The 22,548-nt window shown below is 38.5% G+C and overlaps 1 protein-coding gene across 1 annotated transcript; it reads left to right on the forward strand.

Annotated features, from left to right (window-relative positions):
* The first annotated feature begins 168 nt into the window (after window positions 1-168).
* Window positions 169-22,245, forward strand: MSMO1 (methylsterol monooxygenase 1). The gene is made up of 6 exons (XM_058550315.1): window positions 169-186; window positions 5,144-5,429; window positions 9,767-9,915; window positions 11,102-11,228; window positions 12,514-12,668; window positions 21,230-22,245. The coding sequence occupies exons 2-6, from the start codon at window positions 5,175-5,177 to the stop codon at window positions 21,423-21,425; spliced, it is 882 nt and encodes a 293-aa protein (XP_058406298.1). The 5' UTR covers window positions 169-186; window positions 5,144-5,174; the 3' UTR covers window positions 21,426-22,245.
* Window positions 22,246-22,548: the final 303 nt, after the last annotated feature.

Raw genomic sequence — 22,548 nt, forward strand, 5'->3', positions numbered from 1 at the left:
TCCGGCAAGAGCAAGGACCAATCACAGCACCGAGAAGGCGGGGCGGGAGCCCTCTCAAGCCAATAACGGCAGGAGGAGCCAGCCTCTCCTTCTGGGCCCCACCCCTGAGGCGCGAGAGGTAGGTTCCGAGGCTGTAGCACCTGGGCGGCAGTCCGCGCGCGATCGCCCAGGTGAGGCAGCCGGGAGGTAGGCTCGCAGGCGAGGACGGAGCAGTGCAGGGCTCGGGCTCAGTGCTCCGCGAGATTGAGGGGATTGGGGTCGGTGTGATTAAGCGCTCACGGCCGGAGGAGGGCACCGGTACCGGGTGTGAGGGCGGGGGTGGAGAGAGGAACAGGTCAAAACAGTGGGAAATTCTCAAGTGATGGAACTGGGCTAGGGCATGTTTCTTGCTTTTAAGGGTTTACAGTCATCGGGAGGCGGGACGTATTAAAAGACAGTTACACTAAAGGGCGATAGAGTGATGAAAGTTTTGCAAAAACAGAAGCACTACAGGGGAGATAAGATGTGTATGTGCGGTGGGAGTAGTGGGGTTGGGGAGGGCATCCAAGAGGAAGTTACTGAAGGATGAATAGGATTTGGATAGGACATTACTGGTAATGGAATGCCGTTCCTGTGGGCAGAGAGCAGTGAAGCAGCAGGAGGAATGAGAGGTCAGATTTTGCAAGAATAAGAAGTGTAGGATGGCGAGAATGTCAGAGATGAAGAGTGGAGAGGCCTGGCAGAGCCTGTGTGCGTCACTGTAGGCTTGGTTTTTATCTGTAGGGGAGGCACTCCCTTGAACTTAGGGAGTTTTAAGAGGAGAGTTTAAATAGGTTCTAGCCTTGTGTGGTAGAGATAGGGTTTAAGAAGGTCAGGCTTGGAGACACGGCCTCTCCGGATTGCACTGGGAGGCACCCAGTGCAATCCGGGCTTCACTAAGGTAAAGATTCCGAGGGCCGACACTGGCTGACAGTACTCAGAGACAGCTCAACTTCAAGGTTTCTCAGAAAATCCACAAATAACTACATTTCTTTTTTCTGAAGATATAGTCAGCCTGCTCCAGAGCAAGCTTCCAGGCAATCAGGTTGCCCAAGGATAAGAAAAAGAAGAAAAAAAGTCCCTCTTTATTTCCCCTCCTCTCCTTTTTAATTCGTGTTTTCTGCTTTTGTTCAGTTGGCAACATTGTATCTATTCTCCTTACTTGTGTATGGAGAGGAAACTCCTGAATGTTAATTAAAGCAAGTATCTCTAAATTGGGTGGAGGTTGAAGATAGGCAGCAGAGATGAGAGACTTAGAACGTTCTGTCAGAGATAACTAAGTAGGTGATGGTGCAATTCACCAAGCTAGGGACTAAAGGAGGTGGGGTGTATTTGGGTAGAGGGTGCAAGGAGCAGTTGCTGAGCTTTTGGACATGTTGAGTTTGACGTGCCTCTGAACTATCTAATTGGAGATGGCCAGTACACTTTGGGATAATCAGAACCTGGAGTTTAGGGGAGAGGGCTAGGAATAGAGATTGTGGATATCAGCAGATTTAAAAAAACAGGAAATAAAGATCACCCAAGGTAATCTAGAGTAGTTAGGAGTAAGGAAAGCATCGTGGGAAGCTTTCCAGGCTCAATTCTCAAGTCTTCCTTTCTTCCTGATTGAACCTTTGGATCTGATGTTCCCTCCACCCAAAAGGTCTCTGTATCCCCCACTGGACCTTACTTCACTCTCTTTTAATTTGGTCACCTCTCTCTCGAGCTCTGCATCTCAGTTGAGATGGCATCTTTCTCTAGGAACTCTTCCCTGGTCCTCTGTTCTCACAGCACTCTGTGTTTCCAACCCATAATTGTTCTGTCCATGTACTTTTATGATAGTCTGGTCACTTCTTTGCGTTCCTCCCTCGGTTTTACGTTTTGTGAAGTCAGTGGTGAGGGCAGCAGGTAGCACAGTGGCTGCACATCGTCGCACAAATTAAATCCGAGTGTAACATGGGAATCCCAAGAACCAAGGAAGGAGAGTATTTCAAGGAGAGAAGTATCTTCCAGACCGGTCAAATAAAATAAACTCCAAAGAATGTTTGTTGGGTTTGGCAGCTAGGAGCTCCTTAGTGATTTTAGTAAGAGTGAATTCAGTGTGGTGATGCGCCTAGAAAGCAGATTGTAGTTGCTGGAGAGTGAAAGGGAGATGTGAAAATGCAGACAGCAGCCTGTGTAGAATAGTCTTTCAGGAGGCTTGGGTAAACTAGAGGTTATTCCCCTCTTACTAGAATATTTATTGTGCTTTATTATTTGTATAGTATAACATAATGGATGAGAGCATAGGCTCCCCCATGTAGCATTTTTGTAACTTGGTAAAGTTGCTTAATCTTTCTAAACCTCACTTTTTCATTTATAGAATGAGGATAATAAAAGTCCCTACCTCATGAAGGCATGGTAAGGATTAAAGTCTCTAATAGAGAGCATGTACAGGAACATAGTTCCTGGCTTATAAAAGTGTTGAATAATTGTTAGCTTCTTGTACTACTATGTGTCAGATCCTATGCTAAGTACTTCACAAGCATTATTTTTTGGACTCGTTAAAACTATTGTTCTTTTTTTTTTTTTTTAGCTTTATTGAAGTATAATTGACAAAACTGTAAGATATTTTAAGGTGTACATTGTGGTGATTTGATATACATATACATTGTGAAAAGATTCCCGCTATCTAGTTACTGTTGTTATTCTTTACAGTTTTGCAGATGATAAAACAGGCTCAGAGAAGTTATGTAACTTGCTCAAGGTCACACAGCTATTAAGTGGTGTTGGTTCAATATTGTCAAATTTGGTAATGACCTCATGAAAAATGAGGATTGGAACAACTGTTTTATTTGACATCTTGATGTGAGTGGGAAGCTAGATTACAAGTAGTTGAGTGAGTTGTGTGGGTAAGAATTAAGCAGTGGGAGGGTTTATGTTGATCTCTGCTTTGAGAAAGAAGTTGGTTGGTTCAAAGAAAGAGAAATGGGACATTGACTTGGGGGAGAGGTGATAGAGGTTAGGAAAACTTTTCTCAAGAAAGGAAGACTTGACTATTTGTGTGTGTGTGTGTGTGTGGGTGGGTGTGTGAGGAAGATCAGCCCTGAGCTAACATCTGCCAGTCCTCCTCTTGTTGCTGAGGAAGACTGGCCCTGGGCTACCATCCGTGCCCATCTTCCTCTACTTTATATGGGACGCTGCCGCAGCATGGCTTGCCAAGCGGTGCTTCGGTGCACGCCCGGGATCTGAACTGGTGAACCCCGGGCCACCGCAGCAGAGCTCGCGCACTTAACTGCTTGTGCCACCGGGCCGGCCCCCACTTGAGTATGTTTTTAAACTTTAGGGAATGGGCTCAGTTAAGAGAGAAAGTCAAAAGATGCAATAGGATAAGTGATGGACCAGTTCTTGATGAGGTAAGATGAGAACACAAGACTAGTCAGTCTTAAAGGAGAGGATGAGTAAACACAGAAACTTGGAGGTTGGGATGGCACAGGATGTAACACTATAGTCTTCATGGTGTAAGTCATTTGAGAATGAGGGCGAAAGCGTAAGGATGCAAAATGAATTCAGAGACCTGAGGAAGTTGGCTAAGCTTCCCAGTATCCTGTGAGGAGTGGGATAAGAGGTCAATTTGGGAGGGTGGGGGATGGAGGGGAGCATTGTAAGCCCTATTAAGAGTGCTTCTAAGCCTTAAAGATTTGTTTTTAGAGTGGTCCATCATAATTCATAAATTAGAAACAGCACTGAATATTTTTAGGCAAGTAACATTCTTCATAAGTTTCTCTATTTTTTGATTTGGTGAGGGATTAAACTTATTTATTATGTAAGTAAAACATGTTCATGAAAAAAATTAAAATTGTAAGAAGGTATAAAATGGAAAGTAAAATTTTTCCTCCTCTCCTCCATAACACCCCCAACTGTGTGTGCACATGAGTGCACACTCACCCCTAATACCTCTTGATCACTTTTCCTAAAGGTCACACTCTAGATTGTTCCCTGTGTCTCCTTTTGTACATTTTCATGTTTGTGTGTGTGTCTCTGTATATACATATGCATAAAAGTGCATAGATAGAATACATAACTTTTTCACAACATAAGTGGGGCTTTTGCTGTCCATATTATTCTGCAACTTGCTATTTCACTTAGCACTGTAACTTAGTCATCTTTCTATGTAGGGCATAGAGATCTTCCTCGTTCATTTAAGTGGCTGTATAATAGTCTATGGAAGGACCTAGAATTTAACTCATTTCTTGCTGGACTTATTTATGTTTTGATTTTCTTTTTTCTCTTTGTTTTTGCGATTATAAGCAATCCTTCCTTCAGTCTTAGTGTGCCTGTCTTTGTACACTTGAGTGAGAAAATTGCTAGGTCAAAGGGTGTATTCATTTTGAATTGTGATAGATACTGACTTTTTCCTCAAAGGTATACTAATTTCCCCATCAACAACGTATAGTGATGCCTGTTGCCTCGAATTGTTACCCTTATCAGTCCCAGGTGATTTTCGCTTTAGGGTGTGTTTCCTTGTTTGAGTCAAATTGAACTGCTTATTTGTTTAGTTAGCATTCACATTAATTTTTCTCTGAACCACTTGTGCATGGCCTTTGTCCTTTTTCTGTTGGGTTTTTAGTCTTTTTCTAAAACACATTTCGTACCCCTTTGTTATAGGTGTTGGAAATATTTTCCAGTTTGTCATTTGGTCTTTGACTTTATTTATAATTGTTTTTTTATTCTCCAATCAGAAGTATTTAAGTTTTATGTAGTCCTATTTGGCGGCTTTTTCTTTATTGGTTCTTTTGGTTTTAAGCGACGCTTTTAAACTCCACCATTGCTCATTAAAATCACAAGTTTTTCCACAGAGACCACACTAAAAAGTCTCTTTAAAGATGGCTTGAAATTCTTTATTCACTATTGTTCCTTTAGATCCTGCTCTTCAAAGTTAACATGTGGCTTTTAAATCAATATCTATAAGTGGAGGTGGTCATGACATCCAGTAGAGTTTTTTTTTTAACCACATGTTTAGGACCTGAGAAATTGGTACTTCTTTAGAAACTGTTATTTTTAAAATTATCAAAAGATGCATTTTTAAAACTATTTTCTTGGAATTTCATTGTTTAGCTTGCTTTCTTGCTTATTTATGCATGCGTTTATTTATTTATGTTTACAGAATCATAAGACTGTCTGCAGAGATTTGAAAAATGGCAACAAATGAAAGTGCCAGCATCTTTAGTTCAGCATCCTTGGCTGTGGAGTATGTAGATTCACTTTTACCTGAGAATCCTCTGCAAGAACCATTTAAAAATGCTTGGAACTATATGTTGGATAATTATACAAAGTTCCAGATTGCAACATGGGGATCCCTGATAGTTCATGAGGCTCTTTATTTCTTGATCTGTTTACCTGGATTTTTGTTTCAATTTATACCTTTCATGAAAAAGTACAAAATTCAAAAGGTGAGTATGATGGACTTGCAATGGAATATTATCATTAGTGTTGTTGACTATTTTATTTATTTTATTTTTTCCCCCTAAAGCCCCAGTTGATATTTGTGTGTCGCAGCTGCACATCCTTCTAGTTGCTGCATGTGGGACTCGGCCTCAGGATGAACGGAGAAGTGGTGCCTCGATGCGCACCCGGGATCCGAACCTGGGCCACCAGCATCGCAGCGCGCGCACTTAACCACCAAGCCACAGGGCCGGCCCGTGTTGTTGACTATTTTAAAAGTAAATATAACTTTGTTTTGAGAGACTCCAGGTCAGGGCTGTCCAATAGAAATATAATGAAGCCACGTGTGTAATTTTAAATTTTCTAGTGGAATATATTAAAAAGTAAAAAGAGGGGGTCGGCCCAGTGGCATAATGGTTAAGTTCGGCACACCCTGCTTTGGCAGCCGGGTTTGCGAGTTCAGATCCCGGTCGCAGACCTACACTGCTCATCAAGCCATGTTGTGGCAGTGACCCAGATACAAAATAGAGGAAGATGGGCACAGATGTTGGCTCAGGGCCAGTCTTCCTCAAGCAAAAAGAGGAGGGTTTGGCAGTAGATGTTAGAGCAAATCTTCCTCACACACACACAAAAAAAGTAAAAAGAAATAGGGACATTAATTTTAATATATTTTATTTAACACAATAAATCTAAACTATCATCATTTCAACAAGTAATCAGAATTAAAAAGTACTTAATGAGATATTTTATGTTCTTCTCATAATGTCATTGAAATCCAGTGTGTATTTTACACTGATTTTGGCCCATCTCGGTTTAGACTAGCTGTATTTAGTGTTAAATAGCCACTTGTTTCTACTTGCTACCATGTTGAACAGCACAGCCCTAGATCATTATTGATAATGTTTCAAGAATAATTTGTTAACTTAAGGATAATGCTTATCTAATTTGGGTATTATTTTGCAATTCACTCCAACCCCTGATGTCTCAGCCCTAAAGTATATGTTAATATTCTGAGATCTTGGTCAGGGTATTAAAGTTTTGTTTTTTCCCTAAATATAAGGTGGTAGTTCAGCAGCATTCATGTCATCCCAGATAAAGAGGTGATGATGCTCCTAGTTTCTAGGTATTTGCTTCAATGCGCTAAATGTTTCTTGGGAGCCCACTCTGCATGACAGGGTTTTGAGGTATGCAAATACCCCTTCTCAGTATGAAACATAGGGAAGATAGTGAACTCGACTAATGTGTACACTAATGAGCTTGACACAGTTCCCAGGAAAGAATCTGGACTAACTTATTAGAGAGATGATTTATCAGCACTTGGTAAATCCGTGATAGTTTCTAATGCTTACTGTTTACTTTTTAAAAAGTCATGCCGAGCTAAAACTCAAGGGCACACAGTCTTGATAGAAAGTAGACATCTTGAGAGTGTTCATCTGTGGAGACTAATCTGCACTCAAGAGAGTGTACATTAGGTGGCAGTTGGTGCACACATTCTCTCTCATCGTCTACTAGTTTCATTGCCTCTCCCAGTGAGTCCCACTTTAAGCAAGTACTGACGTTGATCTCCTCTGGGGATGGTACAGGGCATCAGAGGACTGGACTCCAAGCCAAAAGAGGGAAGAACAAAGGGAAAAGGGGGAGGGAATAAAAAGGGATGCGGCCCAAAGGAGAGGATCCCGTTACCCTAAATTAAGCATGCAGAAGTTCCAAAATGCTTTTTTATAAAAGGGCCTGCTTTGAAAGGCAGAATTCAGTTTGGATGTCCAAGTTCTCTTGCATGTTTGGGGCGATTCTGGCTGCCGCGTGTGCTCCATTGATTAGTTTATAGGGCTGATTTGTTGTGTGGCTGGCCAGGCCGAAGTATCCTTGTCTTTCTGCCCTCTGCAGTTGACTCACTGGTCAGAGGTGGTAACCTTTCCAGAGAGAGGAAGACCTTTTTCAGTCAAAGTTTTATGAGCCGCTTTAAAATAAAATGTGGCAAAAGGAGGGACAAGCAATCATCTAGTTGATCACAACTAATTATTTTTATAAACAGATTGAAAAGCTGGGTAGCATGGCTTCAAGTCTGCTCAGCATGCCTTCCTTTGAGTTTCACAACCGTTCAAGTTCTTGCTTTGAGCTTTTTTTTTTTTTTTTTTTTTTGTGAGGAGATCAGCCCTGAGCTAACATCCGCCAATCCTCCTCTTTTTTTTGCTGAGGAAGGCGGCCCTGGGCTAACATCGGTGCCCATCTTCCTCCACTTTATATGGGACGCCGCCACAGCATGGCTTACCAAGCAGTGCGTCGGTGCGCGCCCGGGATCCGAACCAGCGAACCCCGGGCCGCCGCAGCAGAGCGCGCGCACTTAACCGCTTGCGCCACCGGGCCGGCCCCTTGCTTTGAGCTTTTTTGATACTAAAATAAATTGTGATGGTAAATCAGTACAAGTTTTAACAATATAAGGGAGTTTAAAAACAAGCGAACAAATCAGTACAAGTTAATTACAGGTTTATGCATTTTGAAGGTAGATACCCTGAAACTCGGAGGGTGCAGGAAGAAGTTGTGGTGATGAGACAGCAGTGAAAACTTTCTGCTTTCAAACAGAATAGACTACGTGACAGTTACTGCACATGCTTACTAGTGAGGGGGAAATGTACAGGAATGAAGAAGTGATAAAGCAGACCTTGCAGGATCTGTTTCTTTTTAAACAGTCATACACCTTAGTAATTCTCTAGGAATTTTCCTCAAGGACATATGCACTAAAAACATTCTTTCTGAAGTCTATGGCCCTAATAATGGTTTTCCTTCATATTAGGATGCTATTGTATATAAAGTAAAATATGATAAACTCTGGTATTCCACTATGTATGAGTTTTTAATTAATTATGTTTTAAACTAACTTATGTACACTTGAAACGGTATAGCATGTGATTTTATTAGTTATAGTTGATTAATTTTTGTGTTAATTTCTGCAGCTACATGGGTATCAGATTCTAGCCAGGAAATGAAAAGTCTGTTAAACACAGTTTCTATGGGAAACAGTGCCATTGCTGGTCCAAGCCATAATCTTCCATTTATTTTGTCTCCAATCACAGACTGGAGGTTTGGAGGAGAGGGGTCAGATAATGCTCAGAGTAGAAATAGAAAGACAATTACAAATTATGTTGTCTCATCCCCTCATTTTATTGTTGAGGAAACTGAGTTGTGAGCATCAGAGAGATGGTTAACTGGTCAGTGGAGGCCCAGGGATTAGAGCCCAGCTGTCTGGATGATTCAATGCTTTTCCTTTTTTTGTCAGGGAAGATAACTCTCTTAAAGAATTTCAACAATAGAACTGCATCTGGAAACCTAGATTTGTTAGTCCAAGTTCTGCTAATAACGGCCTGTGTGATCCTGGGTGAGGTGGTTGACCTTGGGCTTCTGCTCAGGAGCAGCAATTCCCATACTCGGGTTATTGTGGTTCAGTTAAAAAAAGTGTCATTGGCAGATTTCTGAATTTTTAAGTAAAGACATTTAAGCCAAAGCAATAACTACTATTTATTATCACCATCTTTTTCTAAAACCAAAAGCACTTTCTCTTATCTAAGTGCAACCTTTTAAATTGAATAAATTTAGTTTTTTTTTTATATGGCTTGCTGAGCAAGTTGATATCCTCATGAAGTTTTATGAACATCTCACTATATTGATCTCACCTTGCTCATTTTGACTTGAATCTGTGAACTTCATTACCTGTGGGCACTAGCTCTCCAGTCTTTGAGAACTGCTGGACACATCTCTGAAGTACTTCCAGCTCAGAGAGTTTATAATTCCATCATTGTATACGAACAGAAATGCACTTATTTCTGGGAATGAATACTGCTGAATGGCTGGAAACATCCATTTACCTGTGTAATAAAGGCTTCCAATGGTGCATGTACAACTACTTCAACAGTTGGCGGAACCCGGCTGTCATGTTAGCATAACACATTTCTTCTCTGAAATTCCTGGTGAAAGAAATGAATGATCTGTGGGCAGCAAAGACTGGAGAGTTACTCATTCTGTAGTGTGTGCTCCTTTGGTTTGTTTGAGATCATTATGATCACTATTCCTGGGTTTGTCTTTTACCAATTTGTGCACTTGTTTAAAGTAGTGATGGTCTTTGTCAAGAATTTAGAAACGGAGGATGTTGTGATTCCTGGGCCTTAGTTACTGTAGCATAGTAACTGTAATATAGAATTCATATGACATAGGATTAATTAGAATTAAGAATTCTAATAGAATTAAGTTCTCATATGAACTTGAAAAAAATTAGGAATTCACTTCTAGTTGTCATGCTAAACTACTGATATCAAAGGATGATACTCAATATTGTGATTTTTCTCCACAGGATAAACCAGAAACATGGGAAAACCAATGGAAATGTTTTAAAGTACTTCTCTTTAATCACTTTTTTATCCAGCTTCCTTTGATTTGTGGAACTTATTATTTTACAGAATATTTCAATATTCCTTATGATTGGGAAAGAATGCCAAGATGGTATGTAGACAAAGATTTGATTTTTATACTCAGTCATGGTTTATTATCCAATTAAAATATACTTATATCTTCTTTCTTCATTTGGTTAATATTTATTTGTTCTACACTTTAGAAGTAAATAAAATGTAGAAAAGTAAAGGATAGCAGAAACTTAAAATGTTCCCATTTTTATATCTTTCTATATTTTAATGTAATATTTTATTGGAAGATGAGTTTCTTGCATCAGAAGTTTTCCATAGCATCCTTTATGTAATTGTATGCAGCATGCTTATACTAAGAAAAAATGTTACATTTTGAGTCTAAAATGAATGAAAAAAATGAGAGAATAGTTTGTGGGGTTTATAAAACTTGTGTCCGTACAGACACAAATATATATTATCTGAGCACAAGTATTTGAATTAAAATAATATTTGTATTAAAATATCTGTTACTGATATAACTTGAATTTACCAATATAGAGATATATACCTTTTCTACGTAGTATATATTCAACAAATAAAAGTGTGTATGTGTGCAGTTGTATATAAAATATTTTTACCCATTGTACTTATGTCCTTCTCTTTGGTAGAAAAAAGTCATGATTTTACTATTATTAATCTTAGTTCAAGTCTTTCATCAATATTACTCTTTTCCTAGAACTTCTGGTTCTTGTTTCTTAGCTCTGATTTCTTTATTTTTTGTGAGGAAGATCCGCCCTGAGCTAACATCCGATGCCAATCCTCCTCTTGTTTTTGCCGAGGAAGATTGGCCCTGGGCTAACATCCGTGCCCATCTTCCTCTATTTTATATGGGACGCAGCCACAACATGGCTTGACAAGCGGTGCGTTGGTGCATGCCCGGGATCCGAACCTGCGAACCCTCAGGCCACTGCATCAGAGCGCGCGCACTTAACCGCTGCGCCACCGGGCCGGCCCTTCTTAGCTTTGATTTTATAGCTGTGAATTTTGTGAAAAACAAATTAGAATTGGTATAGTGGTCAATCTCTTTAACCCTTTTTAAGGTGGTATCATATAGCAACTTTGTATCTAGCAGTTTTGAGACTATGTTAATTAATATATCCATTTAGGTCAAGCTGGTAAATGGGTATTTGGTTATAAGTAGTGTCTCAAATAGTGATCCGAAGTAAAAGTCTAGATTGTTTAAGTAAAAGTTGTTTTATACTCACTACAGTATTTTCATCTTAAAGGTGTATGCTTATGGCAAGATGCCTTGGCTGTGCAGTGATTGAGGACACCTGGCACTATTTCCTGCATAGGCTCTTACACCACAAAAGAATATATAAATATATTCATAAAATTCATCACGAATTTCAGGTATATTAGAATTATATTTAATATGTTTTTTTCTATTAGAGGCAAAACAGTGTTATTTTTATCTCCTCAGAAGACAAATTTTTAAAATTTGTCAGTGATGTTTCTTTCTTTTTCCTTTGGCGTGATTGTTAAAACATAACACACACACACACACACACACACACACACGTACACAAAGCCAGTTCTACAGATTTTCTTAGTTTCATGGTAAATTGAGACCTGAAAGAAAAATGTTACCTGAAGTGGTTCAGGCTGTCATCTTTGTGGCCTGAGCACTATCCTGACACAGTCGGATACCTGGCAATTTGATAGAGACTGTAGTGATATTAGAGTTATTTAAATCGGACCCCAAAACAACCAACTTTAATCTTTAAACATCTAAAACAATTCCTGACTTAGTTTTAACACATTTCTACCACACTGCTGACTCCCACGAAAACAGTGGTTTTTATCTGAACTACTTTGATGGAGCTATGTCAAACTGGTTACGTCAATACGTTCCACACTGATCCTCATTGTGTGGTATGCTAAACGAAGCATCCCTTTCTTGGCAGAACAAATTCAGATGCATAAAACAAAATTAGAGTTCAAGTCAATTGTTGAATGCCTCTGTCTTAAACCATCAAAGACAGTTATCAAGATTTTATTAAGGACATCCCTAGACCTTTTGGTGTTTGGTAGGAACAGAAAGATATTGAGAATTAACTGTTATTGTTTACATTTATATAGATAGAGATATACTATTGTTACATGGAGAAAGAATATAATTTTATAAAACTATATGCATGAATAAATTAGAATATATTTATTAGGATTCTTTAGAGCAACAGAAAGAGTAGGAGATATGCACATAGTCACACACAGCTTTATTTTAAGGAATTGGCTTATGTGATTGTGTGGCTGGCAAGTCTGAAATCTGTAGGGCAGACCAGAGGCTGGAAATTCAGGTAACAGTTGATGTGACAGTCTAGGATCTGAGTTTCACAGGGCAACAGGCTGGAAACTCAGGCAGGTCTCTATGTTGCAGTCTTGAGTATTCCTTCTTCCGTGGGAACTTCAGTCTTTGCTTTTAAGGCCTTCAACTGATTGGATGAAGCCCACCTGCATTATGGAGGGTAATCTTTACTCAAAGTCTACTGATTTAAATGTTAATCACATCTAAAAAGTACTTTCACAGCAACATGTAGACTGGTGTTTGACTAAGCAATTGGGCACCAGAGCCTAGCCAAGCTGATATATAAAATGAACCATCACAATATATTAAGCAATTATCTATTTATTTTAGGCTCCATTTGGAATGGAAGCTGAATATGCACATCCTCTGGAAACCCTAATTCTTGGAACTGGATTTTTTATTGGAATCATGCTTTTATGTGATCATGTAATTCTTCTTTGGGCCTGGGTGACCATTCGATTGATAGAAACTATTGATGTCCATAGGTGAGTTATGGTTTCTATTTAGGTATAAGGTGTCATGAAATATCTTTATTTTCATGGTCATAGATTATCTTTATTTCTTTTTTGTTGTTTATTTATTTTATTTTTTTTAATTGAGATGTAAATGGCATAAAATATTGTATTAGTTTTAGGTGTACAACATAAGGACTAGATATATGTGTATATTGCAAAATAATTACCACAATAAGTTAACACCCATCACCACACATAATTATAATTTTTTGTGCGTGTGATAACTTTTAAGATCTACTCTCTTAGCAACTTTCAAATGTAATACAGCATTGTTAACTCTAGTCTCCATGCTGTACATTGCATCCTTGTGGATTATTTATGTTAAAACTGGAATTTTGTACCTTTTGACCCTCTTCACCCATTTTGCCCACCGTAATCATTGTCATAGATTATCGTTTTTTCTAAGTAGACTAATAAGAGAAGTTAACCTTGTGAATGTTATTATTTTTAAAAAGATGAGAACATGATCATTGGATAAAAGTTCATAATAGAGTCTTTTTCCATCCCTGTTTATGGTTGTTTTCGGTGTTATAGTGAGAATGTATTAATATATTGTTTGGGCAAATGAAATAAGATTTTGATAGCTACTGCAAAACTGCCCTCCAGAAGGGTCCCTATTTACATTCCCAGCAGGAGTGTATTAGAGTGCTTTTCCCCTCCCAAGACCCTTTCCAACCTGGGTATCACCATCTTTTTAATCTTTGTCAGTGAGAGGGCAAAGAGCTTTCAGCATTGTGATCCACATCTCTCCAGGGATTCGTGAGGCTGAGCATCTGTGTGTGTGCGCTATTGCCCAACAATATTTTTGTCTTCTAATTACCTTTTTATATACCTTTTATATAAAATATGCCTATTTTTCTCTTAGGGTATATGTTTTATAACCTATTGTTTCGTGTAAGCTTTATTTGTTGCATATGTTGTAAATGTTTTCTGTCATTTGAATTTTAACTCTTGGTGGTTTTTTGTAGCACTGAAGTTTTTAATTTTCACGTAGTAAAATCTATCACTCATTTTCTTGATGGCTTTTGGGTTTCCGTTTGCTTAGGTCTTCCTGAAGCATTGTTCAAATGAAAATATTTTTGTGGTTTTCTTAGAAATTTGCTTAAATACGATAATTCAGGACCAGCAATTACTTTATCCTTCTGCAATGAACCTAAACCTAACTCTTACTTGAAACAAATTGAAACATTCAGCCTTGACTGAAAAAGAATATTTCGATTCTCTACTGCCCAGCACTGAAGCACAGCTTGTAATATGTACATATTTCACATGCTTCCTTTCTGTTGATTGGAAGGCATTTTTTGGTAAATTATTTCTATTTAATGCCTTTTTAAATGCCTAATATCCTAATTTTTTCATTATTTTAAAATTAGTGTCTATTCATTGCATTTTGCCTTGGAACTTATTAGTATACCTGTGAAAGCAGAATGCCAAATAGTAAGAATTATTTTAAACCACTTAAGTAGCAAAATTAATGCCTCTAGTCCTAGGCAGAGAATATTATTCTGTAGATAAGTTGTCGATGATGTCTCCCTCATTCTTTCTTCCTTCCATTGTTCTTTTCTCCCTCCTTCCCTCTCAGCCTCCTAACAGGAGGGCAGGATTGGCGTGATTCAGACTGGTATAATTGTGGATATCCGATTTTATGTTTGTAGTTGCAAATAAAGGATGATACTCTAGGGCTGGCCCCGTGGCTTAGTGGTTAAGTGCGCACGCTCCGCTGCTGGCGGCCCGGGTTCATATCCCGGGCGCGCACCGACGCACCGCTTCTCCGGCCATGTTGAGGCCGTGTCCCACATACAGCAACTAGAAGGATGTGCAACTATGACATACAACTGTCTACTGGGGCTTTGGGGGAAAAAAAAGGAGGAGGATTGGCAATAGATGTTAGCTCAGAGCCCATCTTCCTCAGCAAAAAGAGGAGGATTAGCATGGATGTTAGCTCAGGGCTGATCTTCCTCACAAAAAAAAAGAAAAAAGGATGATACTCTAGAACAAGTTGCTACACCATGATTCTCAGATTTAACCTCCTTAATGCTTGATACTAATTTCATATAACTTCCTAAAAGACATATGTAGTATTATGGACATTACAAACTATGGTGAGAAAGCTCCTTTAGAACAAGAAAGAAAAATAATTCTCGAAAATCTGTATCTAAAGATTCATTATATAACCCCTCTCTTTCATCCTCTGGTATATATTAATTTCCATAGATCTTTTTTTTTTTAATTGATATTTTAATGGTTTCTAACATTGTGAAATTTTGGGTTGTACATTTTTGTTTGTCCATCACCCCATATATGACTCCCTTCACCCCTTGTGCCCACCCCCCACCCCCACTTCCTGGGTAACCACAGTCCAGTTTTCTCTGTCCATGTGTTGGTTTATATTCCACATATGAGTGATATCATACAGTGTTTGTCTTTCTCTTTCTGGCTTATTTCACTTAACATAATACGCTCCAGGCCCATCCATGTTGTTGCAAATGGGACGATTTTGTCTTTTTTTATGGCTGAGTAGTATTCCATTGTATATATATACCACATTTTCTTAATCCAGTCGTCAGTCGAGGGACACTTAGGTTGCTTCCACTTCTTGGCTATGGTGAATAATGCTGCAATGAACATAGGGGTGCATAAGCCTCTTTGGATTGTTGATTTCAGGTGCGTTGGATAGATTCCCAGTAGTGGGATGGCTGGATCATAGGGCATCTCTATTTTTAATTCTTTGAGGAATCTCCATACCGTTTTCCATAGAGGCTGCACCAATTTGCATTCTCACCAGCTGTGTATGAGGGTTCCTGTTTCTCCACATCCTCTCCAACACTTGTTGTTTTTTGTCTTGGTGATTATAGCCATTCTAAGGGGCGTGAGGTGGTATCTTAGTGTTGTTTTGATTTGCATTTCCCTGATGATTAGTGATGTTGAGCATCTTTTCATGTGCCTATTGGCCATCTGTATATCTTCCTTGGAGAAGTGTCTGTTCATTTCCTCTGCCCATTTTTTGATCGGGTTGTTTGTTTTTTTGTTGTTCAATTGTGTGAGTTCTTTATATATTATGGAGATCAACCCCTTGTCAGATGTATGTTTTGCAAATATTCTCTCCCAGCTGGTTGGTTGTTTGTTCATCTTGATTCTGGTTTCATTTGTCTTATAAAAGCTCTTTAGTCTGATAAAGTCCCACTTGTTTATTTTTTCTTTAGTTTCCCTAGTCTGGGTAGGCATGTCATCCGAAAAGATTCCTTTAAACCCAATGTCAAATAGTGTGTTGCCTATATTTTCTTCTATGAGTTTTATAGTTTCAGGTCTCACCTTCAGGTCTTTGATCCATTTTGAGTTAATTTTTGTGAATGGCGATAGCACATGGTCCACTTTCATTCTTTTGCATGTGGCTGTCCAGTTTTCCCAACACCATTTATTGAAGAGACTTTCCTTTCTCCATTGCATGTCCTTAGCACCTTTGTTGAAAATTAGCTGTCCGTATATGTGTGGTTTTATTTCTGGGCTTTCAATTCTGTTCCATTGATCTGTGTGTCTGTTTTTTTACCAGTACCATGCTGTTTTGATTACTATTGCTTTGTAGTATGTTTTGAAGTCAGGAATTGTGATGCCTCCTGCTTTGTTCTTTTTCTTTAGGATTTCTTTAGCTATTCGGGGTCTTTTGTTGCCCCATATAAATTTTAGTATTCTTTTTTCTATTTCTGTGAAGAATGTCATTGGGATTCTGATTGGGATTGCATTGAATCTGTAGATTGCTTTAGGTAATATAGACATTTTAACTATGTTTATTCTTCCAATCCACGTGCATGGGATATCTTTCCATTTCTTTATGTCATCGTAGATTTCCCTCAATAATGTCTTGTAGTTCTCATTGTATAGGTCCTTCACCTCCTTGGTAAGATTTATTCCTAGGTATTTTATTCTTTTTGATGCAATTGTAAGTGGTATTATCTTTTTGAGCTCTCTTTCTGTTAGTTCATTATTAGCATATAGAAATGCAACTGATTTTTGTAGATTGATTTTGTACCCTGCAACTTTGCTGTAGTTGTTGATTGTTTCTAACAGTTTTCCAACAGATTCTTTAGGGTTTTCTATATATACAATCATGTCATCTGCAAATAGTGAGAGTTTCACTTCTTCGTTACCTATTTGGATTCCTTTTATTCCTTTTTCTTGCCTAATTGCTCTGGCCAAAACCTCCAGTACTATGTTGAACAGGAGTGGTGAGAGAGGGCAGCCCTGCCTCGTTCCTGTTCTCAGAGGAATGGCTTTCAGTCTTTCCCCGTTGAGTATGATGTTAGCTGTGGGTTTGTCATATATGGCCTTTATTATGTTGAGGTACTTTCCTTCTATTCCCATTTTATTGAGAGTTTTTATCATAAATGGATGTTGTATCTTGTCAAATGCCTTCTCTGCGTCTATTGAGACGATCATGTGGTTTTTATTCTTTGTTTTGTTGATGTGATGTATCACGTTGATTGATTTGCGGATGTTGAACCATCCCTGCGTCTCTGGTATAAATCCCACTTGATCATGGTGTATGATCTTTTTAATATATTGTTGTATTCGGTTTGCCAATATTTTGTTGAGGATTTTTGCATCAATGTTCATCAGCGATATTGGCCTGTAATTTTCTTTCTTTGTATTGTCTTTGTCTGGTTTCGGTATCAGGGTGATGTTGGCCTCATAGAATGATTCAGGAAGTGTTCCATCTTCCTCTATTTTTTGGAATAGTTTGAGGAGGATGGGTATTAAATCTTCTTTGAATGTTTGGTAAAATTCACTGGAGAAGCCATCTGGTCCTGGACTTTTATTTTCTGGGAGGTTTTTGATTACTATTTCAATCTCTTTACTTGTGATTGGTCTATTCAGATTCTCCATTTCTTCTTGGTTCAATTTTGGGAGGTTGTATAAGTCTAAGAATTTATCCATTTCTTCTAGATTGTCCAATTTGTTGGCATATAATTTCTCATAGTATTCTCTTATAATCCTCTGTATTCCCATGGTATCCGTTGTAATTTCTCCTCTTTCATTTCTAATTTTATTTACTTGAGCCTTTTCTCTTTTTTTCTTAGTTAGCCTGGCTAAGAGTTTGTCTATTTTGTTTATCTTCTCGAAGAACCAACTCTTTGTTTCATTAATCCTTTCTACTGTTTTTTTGGTCTCAATATCATTTATTTCTGCTCTGATTTTTATTATTTCTCTCCTTCTGCTGGCTTTGGGCTTTGTTTGTTCTTCTTTTTCTAGATCTGTTAGGTGTAATTTAAGGTTGCCTATTAGGGCTTTTTCTTGTTTGTTAAGGTGGGCTTGTATCGCTATGAGTTTCCCTCTCAGGACCGCTTTTGCTGCGTCCCATATGGTTTGATATGGCATGTTATCATTTTCGTTTGTTTCCAGATAGTTTTTGATTTCTCCTTTAATTTCATCAATGATCCATTGGTTGTTCAGTAGCATGTTGTTTAATCTCCACATTTTTGTCACTTTCCCAGTTTTTTTTTCCTGGTTCATTTCCAGTTTCATAGCCTTATGGTCTGAAAAGATGCTTGTTATGATTTCAATCTTCTTAAATTTATTGAGGCTTGCTTTGTTTCCCAACATATGGTCTATCCTAGAGAATGTTCCATGCGCGCTTGAGAAGAATGTGTAGTCAGCTGTTTTTGGGTGGAGTGCTCTGTATATGTCTACTAGGTCCATCTCGTCCAGTTTTTCATTTAAGTCTAATATTTCTTTATTAACTTTTTGTCTGGATGATCTATCCATTGCTGTAAGTGGGGTGTTAAGATCCCCTACTATTATTGTGTTGTTGTTGATTTCTCCTTTTAGGTTTGTTAATAGTTGTTTTATGTACATTGGTGCTCCTATGTTGGGTGCATATATATTTATAAGCGATATGTCTTCTTGATGGAGTGTCCCTTTTATCATTATATATTTCCCTTCTTTGTCTTTCTTAACCTGTTTTATCTTGAAGTCTACTTTGTCTGATATGAGTATGGCAACACCTGCTTTCTTTTGTTTGCCATTAGCTTGGAGTATTGTCTTCCATCCTTTTACTCTGAGCCTGTGCTTGTCTTTAGTGCTAAGATGTGTTTCCTGAAGGCAGCATATTGTTGGGTCTTGCTTTTTAATCCATCCTGCCACTCTGTATCTTTTGATTGGAGAGTTCAATCCATTTACATTTAGGGTAATTATTGAAATATGAGGGTTGAATGTTGCTGTTTTGTCACTTATTTTCTGGTTCTTTTGCATTTCCTTTGTTTCTTGTCCCATTTGTTTTGGACTGCCAATTCAGTTTGGTTGTTCTGTCTTATGATTCTTCTAGTTTTCTCTTTGTTTATCATATGTGGTTTTAATTTGATTATTTGTTTAGTGGTTACCTTGAGGTTTGGGTGAAAAATCTTCTGTATGAGATAGTCCATTATCTGATAGCCTCCTATTTCCTTATACTAAGTCAATTCAGTCACTTTCCTCTTCCCCTTCTAAGTTGCTCTTGTTATACCTTATTCTATCTTGTGTTGTGGCTGTGTGTTTACAGTGATGAGGTTAAATTTATTTTTGGTGAATTTCTTCCTTTGATCTTTGAGTTTAGTATTTAAGTGGTTGCTAACCTATTCCGGTAAAGATCTACTATTTCTCTGATTTTGTCTACCTACTTTTCTCCTTACTCCAAGCTTTGTGTTCCCTTTCTCTTCTTGTTTTCAGGCCTGAGGGCCTTCTTGAGTATTTCTTGTAGTGGCGGTCTCGTGGCCATGAACTCCCTTAGCTTTTGTTTATCTGGGAGAGTTACTATTTCTCCATCATATTTGAAGGATATTTTTGCTGGATAGAGTATTCTTGGCTGAAAGTTTTTTGTCTTTTAGTATTTTGAATATATCATTCCAGTCTCTTCTAGCCTGAAAAGTTTCTGTTGAGAAATCCGCTGAGAGCCTGATGGGAGTTCCTTTGTACGTTATTTTTTGTTTTTGTCTAGCTGCCCTTAATATTGTTTCTTTGTCGTTGACCCTGGCTAGCCTTACCACTAGGTGTCGTGGTGAAGGCCTTTGTCTGTTAATATATATAGGCGTCCTGTTGGCTTCGCTTACTGGTATTTCCTGCTCCTTCCCCAGATTTGGGAAATTTTCAGCTATTATTTCCTTGAATAGGCTCTCTGTTCCTCTTTCCCTCTCCTCTCCCTCAGGAATACCTATAATTCTTATGTTACATTTTCTAATAGAGTCCGATATTTCTCGGAGTCTTTCTTCATTTCTTTTTAGTCTTAGTTCTCTCTCTTCTTCCATCTGGAGTATATCTGTATTCCTATCCTCTAAAGTACTAATTCTTATTGTCAGCTCTGTTCTTTAAAGATTCCAGATTCTCCTTTATCTCCTCCATTGTGTTCTTCATCTCCATCAGCACTGATAGATTTTTCTTTATGATTTCAATCTCTTTTGTGAAGAAACTCCTAATCTCATTTAATTGTTTGTCTGTGTTGTCTCGTATTTCGTTGAGTGTTTTTATGATAGCTATTTTGAAATCTCTGTCATTTAGTTTATGGATTTCTGTGTCTTCGGGGTTGATTTCTGGGTGCTTGTCATTTTGTTTCTGGTCTGGTGATTTCATATATTTTTGCATTGTGGTTCCTGTGTTGGTTTTGATTTTCCTCATCCTGGAAGTCTCTGGTTGCAATTTCCACCTGCCGCCACTGTCTGGTGGTAAAGGGCTGTGTAGTCTAAGCCCCCTGCGCTCTGCCCCAGTTTTTCTGCTGCGATCCGCAGTTTTGTTTTGTTTTATTTTGTTTTGTTTTCCCCACTGCGATCCACGGGCCCAGTCCAGTTTATTCAGGTCTGCCTCGGACCGCTAGATCTGGTCGAGCTGCAGACTCCGGGTTGCGGGGAGGGGGGAGCTCTCTCTTTTGCCCTCTGGGTCCCTGACGTGGGAGGCTTCTCGTTTGCCCCTCTTTATCCGCTCTCTGGGTTGCTCTGATGTTGATGGTAGCCCTGTGGCTCCTCTGAGCCCTCTGTGCGGGAGTTTCCCACTGGCTGAGAGAACCCGAAGAGCTACAGTTTCCCGCCGAGGGCCGCCCCTCCCCCCTCTCTGGGAGCCGCGCGGACCGGATCGCTGATCTGATGGGGAGGGAGCGGAGTTCTCCTTACCTCTCCCCACTTCCTCCGGGGGCCCAGCACGTTCCGCTCTCAGATGTGCGGCAGTGTGGATCCCTCCGCTCCAGCTTTTCACTGTCTGGGATTCCGTTGTTGGTCTGTGGCTGTTACTTTTGTTGTATCTTGTGGGGGAAGAATTCACGGGAAAGCTCACTCCGCCATGAGGCTGACGTCACCTCTTCCATAGATCTTTTAAGTTTTTAAAAATTTCTTACAGAGGTTTCTAGAATATGCATCATTTTCTGTGAGTTTTTGTTTTTTTAAACATGTCAGAAATAAAATGACTTAGGTAAAGTGGAATGTTATTTGAATTAATGAGCATATGACTATCAATGAAAATGTCAATTATTTGAGGTGTATTTACTTCCTCCATAATCTTTATCATTTTTATTTCAGTGGTTATGATATTCCTCTCAACCCTTTAAATCTCATCCCTTTCTATGCTGGTTCTCGGCATCATGATTTCCACCACATGAACTTCATCGGAAACTATGCTTCAACGTTTACATGGTGGGATAGAATTTTTGGAACAGACTCTCAATATGTTGCCTACTATGAAAAGATGAAGAAGGCTGAGAAAAAGGCTGAATAAATATCTCATATGAACCTTCCTGAAGATGCACATGTTCCTGAATTAAGGCTAGTAGCTAACATTGCTTCTAGGGAGCAGAAATAAACATGTGTCTTGGCTGCTAAGTGATAAAAAGAACATTAACAACCTTTAATTATCTTCCTAGTGGGAACTTTTTCTACTTTACATACAAGTTCTGTACATGTAGAAATAAGTAACTATATATTTAAGGACAATTTTTATGAGGAAGTTTTAAAGGCCATGTTGCTAACCTTACAAAAAGGTTTTAAGTAATGGAAGAAGTATTAATCTCTATCTTTTCCCCCAGTAATAATTGAAATTGGTCTTTAAATCTTTTAAATATATAGTGGCCGTTTCAGAAACTCTTAATAGTAATGTTGGCCTTATATTGAACTTTAAACATTTTTTAGAATTTTCCTAAACATCAAAATATCATGGGTTGAACCACATCGGTTAATACAGTGTGAATGAGGCTGCTGAAAGGAATAGCCAGCAGCAAGAATTTCCACTCTTGTCTGGAGCTGACCATCTTGGGGTGATTTTCTTTGAGAAGTCCTTTTTGATTGCAGTGTACTACTGGTATCTTAATTAATTAGAAATTAAGGCATTTCTGAATTGACATAAGTGGAATGTTTTAGTCTAAAGGTTTTCACGTTACTTGAATATTTTTAAAAATTGAGCTTTATTTCTGCTATTTACCCTTTCATTTTTGTATATCAAGTTCTCATTATACTTAAAACTGTATCTTGAAACTTTGTGAACCGATTTGCTGTATTTGCACTTTGAGCTATTGAAATAAATGTGATTTTTTTGGTCTGATTATCTGGTTTCCAATTTTGAACATCAGCTGTCACCTTTTATTATCTTCTTATAAGGAGAAGTACAGAAATCATTAAATTATTAAGTTTTGTAATAAAAGGAATAATTCTATTTTTTTAAGTGCTTAATTTGCTAAACTCTTGGCAGTTTCAACGTGTATTTATTAGGCTATCCATTGTGGGGAATTCACTGACCTAGTAAAGTGGAGGATACTGAAGCAGCTCTTTTCTTTACTTAGAAAATGTATGTTTTCTGTACAGATGAAAGAACAGAGCTACACCTTTTACGGCTGGTTTAATCTCCA

Source organism: Diceros bicornis, chromosome 11 (assembly GCF_020826845.1).
Source record: "Diceros bicornis minor isolate mBicDic1 chromosome 11, mDicBic1.mat.cur, whole genome shotgun sequence".
Classification (NCBI taxonomy): Eukaryota; Metazoa; Chordata; class Mammalia; order Perissodactyla; family Rhinocerotidae; genus Diceros; species Diceros bicornis.

Bases quoted from the DNA above. Each gene is read 5' to 3' on its own strand.
- MSMO1 (XM_058550315.1), top strand. From the start codon at position 5,175: ATGGCAACAAATGAAAGTGCCAGCATCTTTAGTTCAGCATCCTTGGCT. The intron at 11,229-12,513 runs GTATATTAGAAT...TATTTATTTTAG, and splicing joins AAATTCATCACGAATTTCAG to GCTCCATTTGGAATGGAAGC. The intron at 12,669-21,229 runs GTGAGTTATGGT...TTTTTATTTCAG, and splicing joins GAAACTATTGATGTCCATAG to TGGTTATGATATTCCTCTCA.